The 24265-nt window shown below is 43.4% G+C and overlaps 1 protein-coding gene across 1 annotated transcript in view; it reads right to left on the minus strand.

The window, feature by feature from the left end:
- MAD1L1 (mitotic arrest deficient 1 like 1) overlaps positions 1-24265 on the minus strand; it is a 492750-nt gene that overhangs the window by 245179 nt on the left and 223306 nt on the right. Inside the window, exon 13 of the mRNA XM_035130662.2 lies at positions 23165-23221. Within this exon, the coding sequence (XP_034986553.2) occupies positions 23165-23221 (57 nt within the window). The remainder of the gene's footprint in view (positions 1-23164; positions 23222-24265) is intronic.

A 24265-nucleotide genomic window follows, 5' to 3' on the forward strand; every position in this document is an offset into this window, starting at 1 on the left:
CCACTATTGTGACTAAAATAAACAAATGCCATTTGAGTGGCCATGGTAATACATTACAGGTCAGATGTGATGGGAGGGTAGTTAAGGGAATGAGAGAGAATTCATGTTTGTTCTTTTCTTATACAGTGGTACCTTGGGTTAAGAACTTAATTCATTCTGGAGGTCCGTTCTTAATCTGGAACTGTTCTTAACCTGAGATACCACTTTAGCTAATGGGGTTTCCCGCTGCAGCCGCGCCGCTGCCACACGATTTCTGTTCTCATCCTGAAGCAAAGTTCTTAACCTGAAGTACAATTTCTGGGTTAGCGGAGTCTGTAACCTGAGGTACCACTGTACAGCAGAAGGAGGCAGAGATAAACATGCCCCGTTATGATTATCAGGGAAGACTCCAGGGTAGGCCCATCGCTATGTGGCTGAGCACATTCTCTGCATGCAGAAGATCCCAGGTTCAATCCATGGTATTGCTAAATAAAAGGATCAGGTGGCAGGTTGGGGGGGGGGAGGCTCCACTTGAGAGCAACTGGTAGATGGGGCAAGACTAAATGAGATGCCACTGGTGCAATTAGCAATTACCATATTTTTCCATCTATAAGACGCCATGTATAAGATGCCCCCTATTTTGGGGGGGCAACAACCAATTGCCAGTCCACCCTCAGCACTATTCGTGTATAAGATGCCCATTGATTTTTGACATTATAGTGTAGTAGATGAGAAGCTGATTTGTAAGCCAGGATTACTGAGAAATAATGTGTGGTGAGCACTGATTGATATACATTATACAAATTATTATTACAATTTCCCCAAACTCTTGAGAATATAGATTGTTTATTTCTTAACTAACATGAGGCATTGCAGTATACCTGATGGAGCATCTCCACCCCCATCGTTCAGTCCAGACACTGAGGTCCAGCTCCGAGGGCCTTCTGGCGGTTCCATCACTGTGAGAACTGATGTTACAGGGAACCAGGCAGAGGGCCTTCTCAGCAGCAGCGCCTGCCCTGTGGAACACCTCCCATCAGATGTCAAGGGAATGAACAACCATTGTATTTTAATATTTTGTTGGAAGCCGCCCAGAGTGGCTGGGGAAACCCAGCCAGATGGGCGGGGTATAAATAATAAATTATTATTATTATTATTATTATTATTATTATTATTATTATTATTATTAAGTATTACACAGCATCTGGAAGCATGTGTGCCAAGGGTGAAAAATCTTAAGATTATATGGATCACTAAATGACTGCACAGTACCTTGCCAAAGATTGTGCTATGCAAATGCTGAATCTTATTACTGGAAAAGTCTGTTCCTTTTGGCAGGTGGTGGTGCATGTTTGAGGTTGCTTGGATCGTTGTGCCTGTGGTAACAGATAGAATCATACAGCTGGACAGCGCCTCAAAAGTCACCTAGTCTAAACAGTGTGTCGATGAAGGAAACCCACTGCTTCAGCATCCTTGCTAGGTAGCCAGCCAGCTATCTTAGCAAATAGGTAAGTTTATGTGGGAAGGAAAGATGCTCACAGAGCATCACAGAGTGGTTTATAAACTAGAAGAATTTTTATGATGGCCCTGATGTGGGGAAGGGTTGCTTCCTGCCTCTGGATGTGAGAGAGAAACTGCCGTATAAGCAGTATAAGCAGAATCCTCCGGGGAGCTGGAAGAAGCCTGGTCAGAAGGGGGGCAGCTGCCCTAGGCAGCCAGTGGTGACAGCTCCTCCTCCCATGGCACTTTATTCGTTTGTAGCAAGCGCTCCTAGTAATTACGCCTCTTAATTTAAGAGAGCGAGTGGAAGAAAAGAATATAAATTCATGTATTAACTTTAGAAATTGAAAATGGGTAGAGCGAGCCTTCTTTCCCGGAGAATATATTTGAAAATGAAATAGAGTGACATTTGGTATAAACTTGAAAAATTGCCCTCTTTTAAAAGCAACGGGGGGGGGGGGGGCACACAATCCATGCTATATGTGAGAGGAGCTGAAGTCAGCATGTATGGTATGTATATTCAAATATCTGTGTCTGCACTATACATACACTATAAGCAGCAACCTGCTAGAGGAAGCATTTAACTCTCTCTTCATGCTAGCATGGAAACTGGTGTGTTGCTCCATGCCATTAACCCAGATTCTAAATCAGCCTGATTCAGTTTGTTCTTATGCTACTGTTGAATTGCTTTAACCATCACTAAGTACTTCTAGTGTGAGTGAAGGCTCTAAATGTCTTGCCAGGCAGGGTTCCCGTTCTTTTGCACTTTCAAATGTTGTTATCCCTCGGCAAGTGGAATAAACAGGGTGGGAGGCTTATGCTGCAATATATGTTTTGACCCAAGCAAAATGTTCCTTATCCCAGTCAGGTTGAAATTTCTATGACTGTTGCAATTATCACATAATGGGGTGAGCATGTGAATCCCCAAATGTGTAACAGACACAAAATAGATTATGTGAATGCAGCCTTGACTCTGCAGATGAGTGGAAGGGATGTTTCTATCTGCTTGCCAGCCCCTCCCATATGCCCCTTTGGAGGCAGAAACCTGGAACCTGGATTATGACCCTAACTGCCAGAGTCTGCCATAAACAAATCTACATTACCCCTAGACTGTTGTCTCTTGTTGTAGGACTGTAAGCTACTTTAGGAGACAGACTTAGCTTAAAAGTGTGGCGTAAATGTAAGAAACATCTTGCTAATGACATACACACACACAGGAAATAATTCAACCATTTCTATTAATGCAGATTTCTTTTCCACCCTTTGCTAAGGTCTTAGGCTAGATCCTAAGTCTTTAACAAACTTAAAATTAAACAGATTTGCTCAAACTAAAGATGTTGTTCTACTGGTGGAACTATTGATGTAATTCCTGCCACCCTAGTAAAATGTAAATAAAGTGCCCAACAATGCCACCCATAAATGCCTGGAAGTTCACACACACACACACACACACACAAGCAGAGAGTCTATTGCAAACATTGTAAAAAGTTCAACAAACAACAGAAAAGGGCTGAGGAAAGATTTCCAAAAGCTTCCTTGAGAAAGAGCAGGGTGTGTTTTTTTTAAGGTCAAAGATAAATAAGAAGTGAATTGTGTAGAGATGGCATGATACTTGGAAGTGAAAGGCCATGTTTAACTACAAGTCTCAACACAATTCAAGAAGGTATTTAAAGCCATAAATATTTAAGTGCACATAAACCAGGCAATCTTGGGAAGAAGAACTCTATGCTCAAACACACAAATGGCAAGAGAAAGTCACATAGCCAGTGCTATCCTTCCTCTGGCTGAAGGGAGTTGTATTCCAAAGCATCTAGAAAGCACCAGGTTGAGGAAGGCTGGCCCATGCCCTCCATTCTCAATAATCTTAATGCAGCAATGTGTCAAGGGCATAGCCACACTGCAAAGGGCGAAATGCACTGCAACAATACCCCAATTCCCCATAGCATGTGTGTGTGAAGATGCTGTCACTACCAGTAAAGCATGAACAGCAATGACTCCTCTTACCATATCCACGGTAGCAAAGAAAGTTGGGCTTGCAAATATTTGTGGGGAACTATTTCTAAAAAACAACAACAACCAACCAACCAAAAAAACCCACCCACCATCCATACCAATACTAACCAAATTCTATGCCAAGAAAACCTAAATTCTATTAACTGTATATAATCATGCAAATTTGCATGGTTTATTCAACTGTTGCTTGTCATCAACACGGGGCAAAGAGATCTGCAGGGCTCTAAAACACTATCATCATCAACAACAACAATCCACTAAGTTCTGGAAATCTTAATTAAGACACTCCTTTGGCTTCCCAAATTTCCCCAAACCACTCACATATATTTCAAGCACTCTCTAGCCATAAAGGCTATAATTACCTTATTTTGCTTTTAATGCAAGCTGATTTTTGCATAGAATACATTCTAAAATAATAATAATTCCATGCTCAAAAGAAGCACACTTTATATGCATACCTCTTCATATTTTGACATTTCATACCCTGCCTTCTGATCAAATTATTTGAAAAGGCAGCTCATAATAGATGACAACAGGGGTGATGAGCATTTTGGGGTCAATGGGTCCAACTGCCTCTTTACCAGGTCTCCCGAGGTTGCATGCCAGGGAAGGCATGGTCAAAACTAGCATGGCCACTAGAATGCACACACAAAGGCAGTGAACTAAGACCTACACCCTTAACACAGATACCCTTTAGCAGAAACATGGTCTCTGCCACTGATATAACTGGCAAATATAGTAGGTGGCTGGCAGACAAAGGAAAGAAATACATGGTGAGCCAGCAATTCACTACCCGAGGGTTATAGCAACAGAAACACATACAGCCCAGGAGCACTTTGGCCTCAACAACTGGACAAAGGAACAAGTGTCATCCATCTCGCTTGTGCAGTCCCAGGGCAATCAGAACAAAGCTCTTTTTGACAGGGAGTAAGAACTGTGCAAGATAAAATACCCAGTTCAATCCCTGGCATCTCCAAGTAAGGCTTGAAAAGACCCTCGCCTGAAAACCTGAAGAGTTAAACAATGTAGACCAGAAAAGGGGAGCCTGTGGCCCTCCAGATGTTTTGGGACCCCAACTCCAATCATCCCCTGGGCATTAGTCATGCTGACTGGGGCTGACAGGAGCTGGATTTTTTTTATAAAAAAAAAACTTTATTTCATTTTTTTAAAAAAAAGACAAAACACAAAAACAGAACAGAACAGAACACACAAATAACATATCATCAAAGTCAAATGATATCAAACAAATAATATCAAATCATAATACATCATAACAACTCATCCTCAAATCAAATATAAATCAAATCAAATTTAAATCATATATTAAACTAAATTTAACTCATTCGAACAAAATTAACAATACTAAACAAAAATAACACTGGACAATAATAGAGACCCCGACCTTTAAAAAAATAATAATCAGGGCTCTTAAACCCTCTACTTCCCCCCTCCCCAGGAGCTGGAATTCAACAACATCTGGCGGGTCACAGGTTCCCCTTTCCTGCTGTAGTCAGTACAAACTTAGAAGGAACCATGGTGGACTTGGTATAAGTCAGCTGCCTATGTTCCTAATTTTAAAACTTTTTCTAGTTCATGATTAGGACTGGGGTGACTTTTTTATTGATTTTATTTGTTTGGGTCATTTATATCCTGCCTTTTAGAATAAAAGTTTGCCCCTTGCCACAACATTCTCCCTGGGAGGAAGCAGATACAACTGGGGAACATCAGGAAGGACTTTCTGACAGTAAGAGCTATTCGACTGTGGAACAACTCCAATTAAGCAGAAGTTGTATGGTCATCTTGCCATGCATGTTCTAATTAAGATTCCTGCACTGCAGGGAGCTGGACTAGGTGACCCTCAGGGTCCCTTCCAACTCTACAGTTCTATGTGGTGGAAATTAAAGAGCCACAAGGAGGAACATGAAAATAAACTATGCTTAGAAACAGTGCTAAAATGTACAAATCGTTTTTGGGACTCTCGCAGCCCCACTGCTGTCAGCCGAGGAATTGGACTGAACACCAAGTGGAAGAGAATAGGGTACAAGATCCTCTGCAAAGATGCCACAGCTGAAAGCAACTCCAATAGGACAGGGCCTGGCAAGAGCTCAGAATGAAGCAGCCTGTCTTTAGAGGTTAATGAAATATTCATAGATGAGTAAAAAAATTCTCCTGACAAGCCAGAGCCTGTAATACAACAAAGAGTTGTCAACCTCAATTAAGTGATTCCAAATAGGGAGGGGGAGGGCGTTAATAATTTATCAAAAGGTCACAAGTAAAGTGCCTCCGCGAGATCTCTCTGCCTCGGAGAGGCAACGCGGCAACTCCTGGAAAAAAATACCTGTCCCAATGGGACCACCTCTGCCCACCAGCTGCACAGATATTAAAGTGAAAGCAACCAAGCCACAGAAGGGAAGGGCTGTGAACCTCTGCACACTTGGCGGGAGCTTCTTCCCCACTAGACATGCAAAGGATCAGGCAGTGGAGGGGGAAAGCTACCTCTCTTCATCAGTGCAGGGGTGGGGAAGGGCTGAGTAACCTTTAACTCCCTTTTGTATTATCAGTTGCTCCCAATGCACACTGTGCCAACAGTTTTTTTTTCTTCTTATCTGAACCAAAATGAATTGAATGCTGCACCAAAGAAATGTACATTCTGCAAGTAATGCAAATAAAGCATCATGAGCAAAATTATGCCTGTTTCACGTGGTTTTATTATCCATTCTGGATTTGCTAGTCATGGAGAGCTATGAGCAAGAAAGAAGCCCCAACCACAGGGAATCTTATCCGGCCACTGCTCTGCTTAGTGAGATCTCAGGAGGGGGTGTCACACACATCTTCAAGCCTAACTTTGTAGCCAGAAGAGCTAGATTTAAAAATACAACAAAACAATGATTCTTAAGAAGCTGAATCCTGTGCCCATTACCATGCTACAAATTTTCTGCTCCCATGTAATCATAGCAAATACCAACGTAAAGCCTCCTGCAAGCAAGGATGAAAAATGTCTGAGCTTCAATGCATGACAACTTCAGTTAGAGCAAGGCTAGGAAACCTGTGGTCCTCCAGGTGTTGCTGGACTACATCTCCTCACCATGGGCCATTCTAGCTGGGACTGATGGGAGTTGGAGTCCAGTAACATCTCACAGGCTCCCCATCCTTGAGTTAGATAGAGCACCTATCAGGAGACAAAAAAGAAGCCTTCTCTGCTTAAGACCCTGGAAAGCTGCTACCACAGTAGACAATACTAAGAATGATAGACAAACAGTGTGTTACCTGGCCTAAGGCAACTTCCTACATCTACATAAGGCAAATTAAAAGTATTACACATTTTCAGCCTAGGGACAGAGACATCACACTGAGTTCACAACAGGCCTTCTGGGTCTAAGTCCAACTGAACCATACTGGCCCTTAAATTGAAACGAAGCATTTTCCAATCATTCTTCCACTATCCCTTTCACACCCTGTTAAATAGACCCACCATCTGGACAACTGAAGGCTGTCTAAGAACAACTCCAAAAGCAAAGTATTAACCGAAGCCCCTACCAATAATCTCTCTAAGTAAATGAGAAGTTTCAGCTGCCTGGAACCATACAGAACGTACAATAACACAGAATGCACGTCCATAATATAAAAATCTGTAATATAAAATACTTTGCCATGCTCCTGAGCATTTAAACAAAGTTTCCTCTGCACATCTCTGACAGATCGAGTTCTAATATTATTTGGCCTTATAAAAACCCAATTTGCCAACACCCATGATGCAAGAAAGAGAAGTTACCAGAGAGACTGTTGTTGTTTAGTCGTTTAGTCGTGTCCGACTCTTCGTGACCCCATGGACCATAGCACGCCAGGCACTCCTGTCTTGCACTGCCTCCCGTAGTTTGGTCAAACTCATGTTCGTAGCTTCGAGAACACTGTCCAACCATCTTGTCCTCTGTCGTCCCCTTCTCCTAGTGCCCTCAATCTTTCCCAACATCAGGGTCTTTTCCAAGGATTCTTCTCTTCTCATGAGGTGGCCAAAGTATTGGAGCCTCAGCTTCACGATCTGTCCTTCCAGGGAGCACTCAGGGCTGATTTCCTTAAGAATTGATAGGTTTGATCTTCTAGCAGTCCATGGGACTCTCAAGAGTCTCCTCCAGCACCATAATTCAAAAGCATCAATTCTTCGGCGATCAGCCTTCTTTATGGTCCAGCTTTCACTTCCATACATCACTACTGGGAAAACCATAGCTTTAACTATACGGACCTTTGTCGGCAAGGTGATGTCTCTGCTTTTTAAGATGCTGTCTAGGTTTGTCATTGCTTTTCTCCCAAGAAGCAGGCGTCTTTTAATTTCGTGACTGCTGTCACCATCTGCAGTGATCAAGGAGCCCAAGAAAGTAAAATCTCTCACTGCCTCCATTTCTTCCCCTTCTATTTGCCAGGAGGTGATGGGACCAGTGGCCATGATCTTGGTTTTTTTGATGTTCAGCTTCAGACCATATTTTGCGCTCTCCTCTTTCACCCTCATTAAAAGGTTCTTTAATTCCTCCTCACTTTCTGCCATCAAGGTTGTGTCATCTGCATATCTGAGGTTGTTGATATTTCTTCCGGCAATCTTAATTCCTGCTTGGGATTCATCTAGTCCAGCCTTTCGCATGATGAATTCTGCATATAAGTTAAATAAGCAGGGAGACAATATACAACCTTGTCGTAATCCTTTCCCAATTTTGAACCAATCAGTTGTTCCATATCCAGTTCTAACTGTAGCTTCTTGTCCCACATAGAGATTTCTCAGGAGACAGATGAGGTGATCAGGCACTCCCATTTCTTTAAGAACTTGCCATAGTTTGCTGTGGTCGACACAGTCAAAGGCTTTTGCATAGTCAATGAAGCAGAAGTAGACGTTTTTCTGGAACTCTCTAGCTTTCTCCATAATCCAGCGCATGTTTGCTATTTGGTCTCTGGTTCCTCTGCCCTTTCGAAATCCAGCTTGCACTTCTGGGAGTTCTCGGTCCACATACTGCCTAAGCCTGCCTTGTAGAATTTTAAGCATAACCTTGCTAGCGTGTGAAATGAGCGCAATTGTGCGGTAGTTGGAGCATTCTTTGGCACTGCCCTTCTTTGGAATTGGGATGTAGACTGATCTTCTCCAATCCTCTGGCCATTGCTGAGTTTTCCAAACTTGCTGGCATATTGGGTGTAGCACCTTAACAGCATCATATTTTAAAATTTTAAATAGTTCAGCTGGAATATCATCACTTCCACTGGCTTTGTTATTAGCAGTGCTTTCTAAGGCCCATTTGACTTCACTCTCCAAGATGTCTGGCTCAAGGTCAGCAACCACACTACCTGGGGTGTACGAGACCTCCATATCTTTCTGGTATAATTCCTCTGTGTATTCTTGCCACCTCTTCTTGATGTCTTCTGCTTCTGTTAGGTCCTTACCACTTTTGTCCTTGATTATGGTAATCTTTGTACGAAATGTTCCTTTCATATCTCCAATTTTCTTGAACAGATCTCTGGTTTTCCCCATTCTATTGTTTTCCTCTATTTCTTTGCATTGCTCGTTTAAGAAGACCCTCTTATCTCTCCTTGCTGTTTTTTGGAAATCTGCATTCAGTTTCCTGTATCTTTCCCCATCTCCCTTGCATTTTGCTTGCCTCCTCTCCTCCGCTATTCGTAAGGCCTCGTTGGACAGCCATTTTGCCTTCTTGCATTTCCTTTTCCTTGGGATGGTTTTCGTTGCTGCCTCCTGTATAATGTTACGAGCCTCCATCCATAGTTCTTCAGGCACTCTGTCCACCAAATCTAAATCCTTAAACCTGTTCCTCACTTCCACTGTGTATTCATAAGGGATTTGATTCAGATTGTATCTTACTGGCCCAGTGGTTTTTCCTACTTTCTTCAGTTTAAGCTGGAATTTTGCTATAAGAAGCTGATGATCTGAGTTACAGTCAGCTCCAGGTCTTGTTTTTGCTGACTGTATAGAGCTTCTCCATCTTTGGCTGCAGAGAATATAATCAATCTGATTTCGATGCTGCCCATTTGGTGATATCCAGAGAGACTAACAAACACAAATCCAGCTTTCAGATTAAACCTCTGAATCGCTGCAATTCATAGTACAGTAATTTTATCTAACTCCTCCGTTCTTTTTGCAGCAAGTGCACTTAAACATAGAAGACTATTCTATGCATAATTTGGTGTTGCCAAAATATGGAAATGCAGTATCATTGTTTATTAACCTGGTGTCACTTTTGTTTCATTAACATTCACCTCATCAAGGTCCTGGTGTTTCTGCATCTATATTGTTCCACCTCCAGGAATCTACAACAGATGGTTCCAATTTTGCCAGGGTCTTCTAAATGGAACATCAATTTCTGAAGAGGGAACATGAGGCAGATGCACCGTAGCCACCAGAGGGAATTCTTCCAGGGACCGTTCATTTCAACTGGCTTGAGCAGGAAACAAAAAAAATGGTGCAATGCTTGTTCACAGGAGGTTATTGCACACACAAAAGGCAGCGGAGAAACAATGGCTAGATTTATATACACAATCTAACAAATGCAGGCAAAAAATGCTCTCATCTAGAAATATTAAACTGGATTAGGCAATGTTTGCTTTATGAAATTACCATTTTGCAAAGTGATACACTGAGGTCAGCTGTGAGCAACGGACCCAAAGGAGATGTCCCATTCCACATCAGTTCAATTGATGCACAGTGCTTGGACCTCTCTAAAGGGATGCTTATGTTTTTAAACAATGATTGCTTTACTGCTTGATTGTTTCAAAACATGGAATTGATATATAGATTTAATTTAGAGCAGGAGGGAGGCCAAGTGATAACAGGCTGGTTAGTTAGGGTGGATGCTCAAGATCATTAAACTCTTAACATGGTTTAAGCACATGGGCAATATGGTCATTAAACAGATGTTACAATTCAATCCTAAACTGAAGGCCCATATTGTTAGATCCGTACTTCTGAAGCCCACCCCATACAGCTGTATTAACCAAACTTTAAATTTTTCTTATAATTTTTTACTCACCCATTGTCTATGCTTAATTAAGTACTCTATGTATATGTTTAAATCTACGTTTGGTTCTTGCTCCCATCTATTTAATAATTATTCACTTAGATTCATACTGTTATGCTATTTATTTAAATGTTTTGCTTATGCTGGTCTATGACCGTAATAAAGAACTTGAACAGAGAGAGAACTTTCCATCCCTCCAAAGCATACTTATGAATGGAACAGCAGTTCTTATTAAGACTGATTATTCCAAAGTAAAAATATTTTGTATGGATGTGTATTTTGACTCCGTGGAACTGGGATTTTCCTTTAAGAAGCTTGAAGGAAGAGGAACGAAGTCATTTAAAATATCATGCTTTTCTCCATTTTTAGACATTAGTGATTTACAAATTTTGGGTTTAAAATGTTTATTTTTCCTTGTGTTTAACAGAATAACACTTTGCTTATAGTAATGTTACTGAATATAACTTCTCGTTTGCTATATTGTTCTTCTCTTCTTCCTCCACCCACACAGCAATTTACAGTCCTGCATTCTTGTATTGATTTTCAGAGCACAAATTTGCTTAAATTATCTCCCCCATCGCTTCTGATAAACTTTTGTAGATCTTAACTGCTACTTCAGGATGTTGCACTAAATCTGGTACAATAAAAACCTTTGATACAATCTTGTTGTCTTCCAAGCTTAGTATCAGAATCAGCAGGCAACAGAGTTCTGATGATTCACTGCCAAGTTATCTCTGAAATTCAGGAAATACAAATCTACATTCTGGCAGCAGAGGTGAAGTGAGAGGATCCACTTGCTAAAGCCTGAATCTGTTTTTTGAAGCCCTCCACAATCTTGTACTACCTTCCACATTTTCTTTCAGTCAATTATATGCAATTAGCTTTAAATTGCTCCTAGGTATCCAAGATCATGGGATAGTGCAAACAGTCTTCCCATTGGTCCAAAAGAATCTCTCTAGGGGGCTTGACTCTTCAACTAGATCCCATTAAGGACAAGACCAGAAGCATCTGATAATCAAACTCTAATCAACTGTTTACCAGATCAAAACAGAAACACTAGCTGACACTAAATTCCTTAAAAATTTGGACCAGTTCAGGTACTGATGGACAACCTAAAAGCATATGTGGCAGGTAGCAGCTCTTGGGTGATCAGATTCTGTTCTTCTGCCACTACAGGGAGGAATAAATGTGTCCTCAGGAATATATATCTGCAAAGCTATAGGGCAGCTTGTCAAGTTCCCAAGGTCCTTCCACTTTAAAAAGGGATAAAACAAATGCTAGAATCTGGGTATGTCTGCTTGAGGCACACACTACTTCCTATGCCCAGTGACAAAAGAGCATAATCTTGGGGCCCAGGCCCAAAGTCACCATGTCTAGACAATGACAACTCTGATTGACATGTGAACTGATATTGACCTCATATACCTATTTTCCCCTTTCTACACCAGTTATTGCAATGGTAGTATAAACCACTGATATTATTGACGGTTATAACCAGGAGTGTGTGCATAACTGAGTATCATAACAGTAGCTAGAACTAGTAAAAACTACCATACTGCAGAAAATGTTTGCTGGAACATATGAATCTGTCTCAAATGGATTAATGATCTAACTCTCTATAACCCTCTTCTGATTGGTGGTAGTACTGCAGCCCCCTCAGTCAGAGGTTATTCCCAACCCACACACCTGAGATCACCTGAAAAACTGAAGCACCAGACACCTGGCACTGTAAAGCAATGCTTTACAACTACAGTGGTACTTCGGTTTATGAACAAAATTGGTTCCGGAAGTCTGTTCATAAACTGAAGCGTTCATAAACTGAAACGAACTTTCCCATTGAAAGTAATGGAAAGTGGATTAATCCGTTCCAGGTGGGTCCATGGCGTTCGTAAACCGAAAATTCGTAAACCGAGGTGTTCATAAACCGAGGTTCCACTGTATGCTATAGACTCTCTATAGCAGAGGAGCTGCTGAGCCAGCGAGTCTCATTTATAAGCAGAGGTGCTCGTGGACTTTCTGCAGCAAGGAAGTAACATTAAACACAAAAGCAATTTTATTGGTGTGATACCATCTCTGGCATTAGCTCCAATAAGGGACATCAGCCAAGATTACAGTGTTTGATTATCACTTATGAACAAAGGTATTGCTAGTGTGAAAGAAGTGAAGTTAAAAACTCCTTCATCTCCCCTCTCTGGAAGTGCAGATACACAACTAAAGGAACAAATAATGCATCTGTGCAAGTATATGGGCTTTCACAAGGGGAGAAAAAGCACATGGTACAAAACAGAACAAATAAAAGTCCCTTTACTGCACCAGAATGAAGCTTAATTTATCGTAAACTAGAAAATAAATTTCAGGCTCAAGTTCACTATAGATATGAAATATGAAGGGATTTTCTATATGGCTATAATCACAAACTTATTTCTGCAGCCTCTGCTGCCCATACTTAATTAGGGTGAAGTATGTTAATGATACGGCGGCACAGCCCAGAGACGTCTTCAGTTGCAATATTAATTGCATTTAGAGAAAGAAGCATGAATTGTGCTTATACAAGCTAATTAGTATGGGTTTGCTAATTAATACTGGAAAGTCAAACTGCCTTTGTCTTGTCAACTGCAATTAGCTAGAGCTGTTTAAATTTCTCTCTTTTCTTCAAGTAGTAAACTGACTTTCTGCAGAGAAGTAATTGAATCATGCACCGGAATACACTGTGTCAGTTAGCTTTGCGGGTTTATTACCCTTTGATACAGTAGTTTTGAACTACACACATGACATGTCATTTGGTGGCAGATACCACCAAGCCTTCTAGCAGCTGCTCAGTCAATGTGACTTTGCCTGGCACTACAAACCAGGCAGGCATTAGTCCAGGGTAGCTTCCCTGTGCAACAGAAGAACATAAACCTTAATCATTAGCATTAGCAGGTTATCTCATAAGCATAATTAAACATTTAAACCAAAATAAGGTACTTTCAAAGTTGCAGCCTTTGCTGCAATAATTAATCGGTGTTGAGAGATTTCAATGTCAGAGTTGGGAACAACCATCACACATGGACAACTGTATAGGCCCTTTGGTACTGGCAGCATAAATGAGAATGGACAAAGGCTGCTCGTATCACAGCCTTGCATCACAAACACATTCTTCTCTACCAAGGCATAACCCCAAATGTCCTGGAGACATCCAAGGTCAGGCCACTGGAACCAACTGGACTTGATTGTCACCAGATAGTCAGTAGTGAACTGTGTTCATGTCACACGGAGCTACCACAGTACCTACTGCGACACAGATCACTCCCTGGAGATGAGCAAGATCCATCTCCAGATAAAGAGGACCCACAGTACAAAGCAGAAAGTATGGCTTTGGATCAACTTTGCCAGAAGAGTCATACCTGAAGTTTGTGAATACTTCTCTGATTTTGCCCAACAAGCCCCAGAGATAGCACTGAAGCAAGGTGGAACTCATTAAATCTAGTACTGTAAAGGTAAAGGGACCCCTGACCATTTGGTCCAGTCGTGACCGACTCTGGGGTTGCAGCACTCATCTCGCTTTACTGGCCGTGGGAGCCGGCGTACAGCTTCCAGGTCATGTGGCCAGCATGACAAAGCCACTTCTGGGAACCAGAGCAGTGCATGGAAACGCTGTTTACCTTCCCACCGGAGCGGTACCTATTTATCTACTTGCACTTTGACATGCTTTCGAACTGCTAGGTTGGCAGGAGCTGGGACCAAGCAATGGGATGAATGAAATCTACAGCACAGCAAAAGAGAGCAACAGTTCCCTGACTGGTTTGAGGTGGGCATAACAGACACGGAGCCTGTTATTACTGCAAGGTGTGAGGCTCTTGTAAAGTGTGCACCCTGCAAAAAGGCACTTGCTACTGTGAAAAAGGCAAGGAGTGATGCCCAGCGGATTGCCAAATGAAGTGTCAATGACTACTGGCCAGAGCTGTGTCAGAGCATTCAGCAGGTGAATTTAAAAAAAAGTTCTGGCAATCCAAGGTTCCCAGGGTAATCCAAGGTTCCCCAGGTATCACCCTGCCTAATACTAATATCATTCTCACCTTTGGTGGCTAGAACTCAGGGTAGGCTCTTTCCTGCTGTGAAACCCTGCATTTGGAATACTCTCCCAGAACCAAGGGAGTGTAGCTGATAAGAACATTCGCCTGGGGCCAAGTTCCAATCCTTAGTTCAGCTATGAAACTCACTGGGTGACCTTGGGAGAGTTATCCTCTGTTAGCCTGATCTCCTGCAAAGGACTACTGAGGGGATAAGATAGAGCATGCTGTCCTGAACTATTTAGAGAAAAAGTGAGCTGCACATGAGATATATAGATTTACTGCCGCTTCACTGCTGACAATCTTAAAATGCTTCTTGAAGTCAATATCAAAATTAAGTAAGTATTAGGTTAAGCAGGGTCTTCACTGCAGTGTAATTATTTTGAAGACATACCTGTAGAGTCTGTGGCTCCTTACAAAACAAACATACACAAATACACTGCGGGCAGATTTTAATTCAGTGGAGAAGAACACTGGCAATGCTCTTAGATTATGAGTGTAATTTGAAGTAATTGCTGCCTATTCAATATCAGGAGCATAATGGCTACGATGAGGGATTAGATACATTAGCTTTATACTATGGTTAGGGAAGCTGTGATCCTCCAGATGTTGCTGGATTACAACTCACATCAGCGCCAGCCACGGCCTGTGATCAGGGATGATGGGATTTACAGTCCAAGAACATCTGGAAGGCCACAGGTACCCCATCCCTGTTCTATACAATGGCACCAGCCTCTCTTTTCCAGATCATATTTGCTTGCATATCAGGATAACATAATTTATTTATCTTTTTTGCTTATTTATTTTATTTATATGCCACCCTTCATCCATGGATCTCAGGTTGTATCACAACAACCTTAGTACAGGAATCATGCATATGCTTCCCAACTCCTCACTCAAACCATGTGAAACAAAGCCAACCAGACCTCGAATCCTGGTAAACATCACTAGATCCACAACACAGAAATGAGAGTTAAACTTTCTTCAGGGCAGATGTGGGATGTCACTTGTAGAGGTGTTTATTACATGGAGCAGCCCAAAAATCTACTGAGCCATGTGATAGCACCTGACAAGTGTTTTTGCCATTTTACTGACAGCCACGGTGTTAAGCCCACACACAGAGTGACTGGTGGAAAAGCAATATCAACATGTGTCAGAACACTGGTCAGGGAGCAGCATTTTTCATACCGTTTCAGCCACAGCAGCTTAGCATCAAACTAACAAGGACTCGATAACAGAAAAATAATGGAGAGGAGGTGTTGAAAAGGGATTGGAGAGAGGGAAGGGAGAGACTAAGAGTCATATGGTATCCAACATCAGACGAATGAGTACCACCACCTAAAGCAAATCTGAAAGGGAAAAAAACTAGTTGCGTTTCAACACAACATTGCAGAAGGAAGTAGGAAGAGGATGTCGGCTTCAGCATCATCGTGTTAAGAACTATTTAATGTCAAAAATAACTGGAGCCCCCAGGTGGTCATCCAAAGGAATGGCCGCATCCAAGCAAAAATGTTTTCCTCCTGTTCCTGTTCATACTGTACAAGTAAGTTTGATGCATCATAGAGAAGAAAGCATCTGTGAAATGAACTCTCACTGCAGAAAACGGAGGAAGCTAAGTCACATCTGTCTCAGGAAAATAATAAGAAAGGGAGCCAATAATAATAATAATAATAATAATAATAATAATAATAATAATAATAATTTATTATTTATACCCCGCCCATCTGGCTGGGTTTCCCCAGCCACTCTGGGCGGCTTCCAACGGAAAAATAAAACACAATAATCTATTAAACATTAAAAGCCTCCCTAAACAGGGCTGCCTTCAGATGTCTTCTAAAAGTCTGGTAGTTGTTTTCCTCTTTGACACCTGCTGGGAGGGCGTTTCACAGGGCAGGCGCCACCACCGAGAAGGCCCTCTGCCTAGTTCCCTGCAACTTGGCTTCTCGCAACGAGGGAACCGCCAGAAGGCCCTCGGTGCTGGACCTCAGTGTCCGGGCAGAATGATGGAGGTGGAGATGCTCCTTCAGGTATACAGGACCGAGGCCATTTAGGGCTTTAAAGGTCAACACCAACACTTTGAATTGTGCTCGGAAACGTACTGGGAGCCAATGTAGATCTCTTAGGACCGGTGTTATGTGGTCTGGGTGGCCGCTCCCAGTCACCAGTCTAGCTGCCGCATTCTGGATTAATTGCAGTTTCCGGGTCACCTTCAAAGGTAGCCCCACGTAGAGCGCATTGCAGTAGTCCAAGCGGGAGATAACTAGAGCATGCACCACTCTGGCTAGACAGTCTGCGGGCACGTAGGGTCTCAGCCTGCGTACCAGATGGAGCTGATAGACAGCTGCCCTGGACACAGAATTGACCTGCACCTCCATGGACAGCTGTGAGTCCAAAATGACTCCCAGGCTGCGCATCTGGTACTTCAGGGGCACAGTTACCCCATTCAGAACCAGGGAATCCTCCACACCTGCCTGCCTCCTGTCCCCCACGAACAGTACTTCTGTCTTGTCAGGATTCAACCTCAATCTGTTAGCCGCCATCCATCCTCCAACCGCCCCCAGGCACTCACACAGGACCTTCACTGCCTTCACTGGTTCTGATTTGAAAGAGAGGTAGAGCTGGGTATCATCCGCATACTGATGAACACCAAGCCCAAACCCCCTGATGATCTCTCCCAGCGGCTGCATGTAGATGTTAAAAAGCATGGGGGAGAGGACAGAACCCTGAGGCACCCCACAAGTGAGAGCCCAGGGGTCTGAACACTCATCCCCCACCACCACTTTCTGAACACGGCCTAGGAGGAAGGAGCAGAACCACTGTATGACAGTGCCCCCAGCTCCCAAACCCCTTCTAGACGGTCCAGAAGGATGTTATGGTCGATGGTCGATGGTGTCAAAAGCCGCTGAGAGATTCAGCAGGACTAGGAAATGGCTCTCACCTTTGTCCTTAGCCCGTCGGAGATCATCAACCAGTGCGACCAGGGCAGTTTCAGTCCCATGATGAGGCCTGAATCCCGACTGGAAGGGATCCAAATGGTCCGCTTCTTCCAGGCGTGCCTAGAGTTGTTCAGCAACCACTTGCTCAATCACCTTGCCCAAGAATGGAATATTTGAGACTGGGAGATAGTTGGCCATATTAAAGGTAAAGGTAAAGGGGCCCCTAACCACCAGGTCCAGTCGTGTCCGACTCTGGGGTTGTGGCGCTCATCTCGCTCTATAGGCCGATGGAGCCAGCGTTTGTCCACAGACAGCTACCGGGTCATATGGCCAGCATGACAAAGCTGCTTCTGGCGAACCAGAGCAGCACACGGAAACGCCGTTTACCTTCCCGCCGGAGTGGTCCCTATTTATCTACTTGCACTTTGATGTGCTTTCGAACTGCTAGGTTGGCAGGAGCTGGGACCGAGTCACGGGAGCTCACCCCGTTGCAGGGATTCGAACCGCCGACCTTCTGATCAGCAAGCCCTAGGCTCTGTGGTTTAACCCACAGCACCACCTGTTAGCCGCATCTAAAGATGGTTTTTTAATGAGCGGTTTAATGACCGCCTCTTTCAGCGGGTCTGGGAATATTCCCTCATAGAGGGAAGCATTTACCACCCTGCGGAGCCCATCGCCCAGCCCTTCCCGGCTCACTTTTATTAGCCAGGATGGGCAAGGGTCAAGGAGACAGGTGGTTGGTCCAAGCAGCCTGTCCACATCCTCGGAGGTAACAGATTGAAATTGATCCCATGAAACATGACTAGACAGGGCTCCAGCACTCTCCCGCCCCAGCCCTGCTCCCACACCGGAGTCTACCTCCCTCCGAATCTGAGCAACTTTATCTGCAAAAAACTTAGCAAAAGCATTGCAGGAGATATTGGGGTCCCTATCAGGCCCTGATAATGAAGGTGGTTCAGATAGATTGCGAACCACCTGGAACAGTCTCCTGCTGCTGCTTTCTGCAGATGCGATAGAAATGGTGGAGAAGGTCCTCTTCGCCGTCGCCATTGCCACTTGGTAGACTCGAAGTTGAGCTCTAGCCTGTGTTCGGTCGGATTCAGAATGAGTTTTCCGCCAACGGTGCTCTAGCCGTCTCAGTGACTGTTTCATCACCCTCAGCTCCGGGGAAAACCACAGGGCTGTCCGGGCTCCATGCAATCGGAGAGGTCGCTTCGGAGCCAAACAGTCAATAGCCCTGGTTAACTCCACATTCCAGCGGGCCACCAGGGAATCGGCTGAAAGGCCACCAACATGGGATAAAGCATCCCCTACCACTCTCTGGAAACCATTTGGATCCATTAAGTGGTGGGGGAGGACCATCTGAATAGGTCCCACCTCCCTGCAGAGGGGAAGGGTCGCGGAGAAGTCCAGTTGCACCAGGTAGTGATCTGACCATGGCACTTCGTTAGTTTCGCTTTTACTTAGTGTCAAATCACCAACATCCATAGAGGTAAACACCAGGTCCAAGGCATGTCTGCGGCTATGAGTTGGGCCAGACTTATTCAGGGACAGCCCCATGGAGGCCATGCTTTCCACGAAGTCCCGAGCGGCTCCTTGTAAGGTCATGTTGGCATGGATGTTAAAATCCCCTAAGACAACCAAGCTAGGTGTCTCCAGGAGCACATCCGACACGACCTGAAGCAGCTCGGGCAGGGAATCCTTGGTGCAGCGGGGAGGTCGGTACACCAAAAGGAATCCTGTACTGCACCTATTGCCCAACTTCCAGAACATGCACTCAGAAAACCTGGTCTTACCAATAGGACGCCTGGTGCAAACTAATGACTTCCTTAAAAAATCACTGCAACCCCCCCCCTTCCCTCCCCAGATGGCCTGGGTTTCTGTGCGTAAGAGAAACCTGGTGGACAAGCAGCGGCAAGGACAGGCCCATCTGCTTCATCCAACCAGGTCTCTGTCACACATGCCAGGTCAAATCCTCCATCCACAATGAGGTCGTGGATGGCAGTGGTCTTATTCATCATTGACCTGGCATTGCACAGCACCACTTTCAGGTCATGTGGGTATCCCTTGCTGATTCCAGTATCCATCCGGTCAGGACCAGACCCGGAGGCAGGGATAGTCCTCAGACAACAACTAAGCCTGCCTCCTCGGTAATGACATGGTCTGGTCTTAGCGTAACTCCTCCTCCTACCCGTGATCACTGAGATCGGTTGTCCCAGTGCATACCCCCCTGTGGAACCTGCCCCAGCCATTTTGTTGGCTGGGACCCACTCCTGGCAGCCCTGACCCCTCCCCTTAAAAACAAAATAAAACCTATATATAAAAAATACAATACAAACAAAAAACAAAAAATTACAAACAAAGTAAAATTAAACAAACCCAAATCAAACACATTCAAACATATAAGGTATTTAAAAACATTTCTTGCTGCTGAGAGTATGTGCAGCAACAGCAGCAGTGTCCCAGGCCTCTCTGCAGGCTTTTAGCTGTGTTGGTGGGTGCAGGCCCCGCCCCCAGGCCAGGTGGAATTGGCAGAGAAGGGAGCGGTCCCCCAGGCACTCACAGGCAGCAGGTTTAGAAGTAGCTCATCACATGCCCTATGTGCTCTTGCATGCTTTCTATCCTATCCTGCATCATAGCACAGCTTTCTCATACTAGATTTTGCAGGGAACTGCTCCAGATGGAATAAAATCTGAAGCAGACATTGCACACACTTTGCACTAGCAACAACGGCTCTCCAAATGGAGGCTGGCAACTCAAACCCAATTGCAGAACTGAGAGAGTTAGTTATTTCTCTCTCTATTTCTCTCCTCCCCCCCCCCTCAGAATACTTACAAAAATATTTTTTTGTGAATGAGTACAACTATTTCCTACTCAAATATTTTTCATACACATGGGCCCCAGAATAGATGCTGGCTATTTTAAAGAAAGTAAAGAAAAATATACTATGTAGGCCTGGAGCAGCCAAACTAGTTGTCAAATGGAGTTATCACAGCCATTTCAATCTCTCAGTTAAAAGCCGTTTTTGCATCAGATCTGAAATAAGCTAATCCTCCAGGAAACACCATCCATTGCACAGTCTGACATAGCTGGCAGGCTGTCCTTACAGAAAGCCCAAAATTGGAACTGCAAGATGGTTACAAGCAGCTGAAAGACCTTGGCATGCATATGGCAGCTCATTACTGAAATCACAAGCATGCTGGCAGCCAAACCAAAAGTGCATTAATAGAGCTGTCCAAGGTCTGAAAATGGGACCTGCAGGAGTTGCCCAAGTTTCATGTGAACTATTTGTTCAGAACTGACCAGCACTTCTCACGGGTGTTTTATATGTGGGGTATCATTTCTTGAGGATATCTCCTCGGATTCTGTAATTACCTTCAGGGTACTGTATTTTCACAGTACAATGGTCACACCTTTATATCTATATGGTCAATGGCATGGTTCATAGCTCTTATACCACTGTGGCTGCCAGCATCATAATTCAGTGGCAGAGAACACCCTTCGCATATGGCAATTCCTGAGCTCAATCCCTACCATGTAGTTAAACAATCAGGTAGTAGGTGCTGAGAAACCTCTCTCTGCAGCAGACCCTGAAGAACCTCTACCTGTCAAGAGCACTGGACAGAAGGCCAGGCTTCTAATATTTGTACCAGGTCTGGCCAATCCAGATGACACATAATGCCTACCAATGGGTTCTGTGCATGAACTGAGTTCTGAGATCCAGGTACACACTGCTCTAGTTTACAAGGCTATGTGGCTCCCCATTCCATCCCCAGAGTCCCTGAACGTGGGTCTGTCTGTAAATGTGAAGAGAACCTGTCAAGACTTTAATATTTTGTCAACACTCCAGGCACGTGCCTTTTATAACAGGTAGTTCCATCAACTGGTATAGTATTTAACCACTAACAGCTGCATACATTTCTTTTAGTGACAGACTGTGCTCCAAGTCCCTTTCACTTTCATGAATAAAAACGCAGGTTCCCATAAACTTTTGGTGCTCACGCTATTTGTTTTGCACTATTTGGGTCTGCTTGAACTGAACTGTTTTGACTGAAACCTTTTACTTTGCTTATTTACAGGTTTTGAACAGTCAAACAATGAACTCTAAGTAACAGATGAATATAACAAACAATACTGAAGAAACAAATTATAGTTTTCTTTCTTACAGCAAGCCACCCAGAGCCCAGTTCCTCCAGCCGACGAATGTGTGGAAGGGGATAAAACAAACGGAATCAAGAAACATGTGGGGGGTGTAAAACATTATAGAAATCAGTTTGCAGAAAATTCTGCATAATCACACCAATTGCCCCCGTTTAATAGCTTTGATAAATGAACAGCTACCTCTGAAAAGTATCTGACATTAAACAAAGGGCTGCATCTCTGTTGAAAGTCATCAGGGCATTCACCATTTATTTTTGAATATGACAAGGCAATTTTCCTACGTTAATATGTCAATGCTTAATCACAGAGTATCGCGGGTTCAGACAATGTGCCATGAAATGTGCAAATCTTTACGCCATGAAATAAGTACTCCTTTACTGCAAATTAAATGCAGCCCTCCAGCTCTATTCTAAGAAGGCATGTAGAAAGCAAAAACAGAGGTTCTTCCACAGAGCAGCACAGCATAATCCATCTCACCAGAGTTTAGGGATTTGTCACGTAGGGCAACTGAAGGTGTCCTTGGACAAGCCGGAGTGGGGTGGCATATTTTCTCTCGCCACTTCTGTGCCTTGCTTGAAACTTGCAGAAGCTGACATCCCAAAGCATGAAGAGAAAGTTTAACTCTGGGATTCAGATGGGAACTGGAAATATGGCAGGTGGAAGCATGGGCCAATGACACATCCACCTTCTGCCATGAGAAAGAGGAACCTAGCTATGTCTTTTTGCTTGTGTTTTTTCCTCTAGATCATGGGTAGGCAACCTAAGGCCCGGGGGCCAGATCTGGCCCAATGGCCTTCTCGATCCAGCCAGTAGATGGTCTGGGAATCAGCGTGTTTTTACATGAGTAGAATGTGTCCTTTTATTTAAAATGCATCTCTGGGTTATTTCTGGGGCCTGCCTGGTGTTTTTACATGAGTAGAATGTGTGCTTTTATTCAAAATGCATCTCTGGGTTATTTGGGGGCATAGGAATTTGTTCATGGGGGGCATAGGAATTTGTTCTCCTCCCCCCAAAAAATATAGTCTGCCCCCCCCACAAGGTCTGAGGGATAGTGGACCGGCCCCCTGCTGACAAGGTTTGCTGACCCCTGCTCTAGATCAACTTTTGCCAATCTGGTACCCAGCATATATTTTAGACCAGTGGTCTTTGACTGGCAGGTCATGATCCACTACGAGGTCACGGGTGTATCTAAGATGGGCTACAATAGCAGCACTATCAACCATATAGATTGGGATAGGTTTTCAAATGTATGTTTGAGGCCTTAAAATGCAGAAGACTACTATTTTAGAGCACAAGTCCCATCAGTCCCAACCAGCAAGGTCATGCTGCCATAAGACCCAGCATCATACAGACATGCTGACTGGAGCACTGCTCTGCTGACTAGACTTTTGCTGAGCATATCTTGTATTTTAAGTGAATGGATGTGGCTGAAAGATTATTCTTGTCCCCAAAGTCAATTTTTACCATGTATTGCAAAGAATAATAATTTTAAAAATCACCAAACTCCAACACTTACCAGGTCCGCTCTTTGTTTCTGATTCCCAGCTTTTTCTAAAGTCTGGGACAGCTGAACCTTCAATACAAAAAGAAAGAAAGAGAATGTTAAAGAATTCAACAATAACAAAAACAGAAGTGGAGAGGAAAAAGAGTAAATATAACAAAGTGGTAAAGGGGCTCAGCTGTGACTCAAGAATCCCAGAGAACATGTCACCTCTGCTCAGCTTAGGGCTACATATCAATTGTAAACAGGAAGGCATCATCACAAGATGATCTTCCCCATTGCACTCCTCAGCTCACATTTCTCTCAAAATTTTGGCCAAAGTTGAAAAATGTTGAAAAATGTTTTGAGTGTTTTCTCCTCAAAAGCCAATATTAAAATGCATAGAGATCCAGCCAGAACTTCAAGAAGGGAGAAAGAATGCTAGGGAAAGCTGATGGAAGTCATCAATGGTAATTATGTCACCCTCTTAGAGCAGCACTTTTATTTTATTTTGAGGTTGACTCATGGGAAAACAACCTCAGCATAAATCTCAGAAGAAGGTGATTCAAAGGAGGAACCATAATGGGCGAAGTCTTCAGTGTGGGAAGGAGGGGAAAGAAATACTGCAATAAAAGTTTGTCTGGAGTATTACAGTCTCTTGGTTAAGGAACACTACTGCTCAGTTTTGTTGAAGGGACTCATATATCATATAAATAATCTCTGTATCAAGTCACTTGGATATAAGGTCTTCAACTGGAATTTCAGAAGAAAAGTTGGCATTCTTATCTTCTTTTAGAAATAACATTAAAACATGTTCTCCCACCACCACCACCACACTTCTCTTTCATGAGATCATGTCAGAGACCAATCATCTTCCCTATAGCTACACAGAAAAGATTAAAAAATAATCTCAGCGGATGACACAGAAACCCATTTAAACCAGAATAAACAAGCCCAATGAGAACAGAAGCCTTTCATACAAAATAATTCATGTCATTTCAGGCAGATACTCATTAAAACTCTCCAGGGTCTTTAGAACAGCATCCCTTCACTGCATGAAATGGTATTTACAAGCACAGCATCCAAAACACTGGTGAACAGCAAGTGGTTCACTACAAAGAAATGGTGCTGGTTGTG

Source organism: Zootoca vivipara, chromosome 14 (assembly GCF_963506605.1).
Source record: "Zootoca vivipara chromosome 14, rZooViv1.1, whole genome shotgun sequence".
NCBI classification, from domain to species: Eukaryota; Metazoa; Chordata; class Lepidosauria; order Squamata; family Lacertidae; genus Zootoca; species Zootoca vivipara.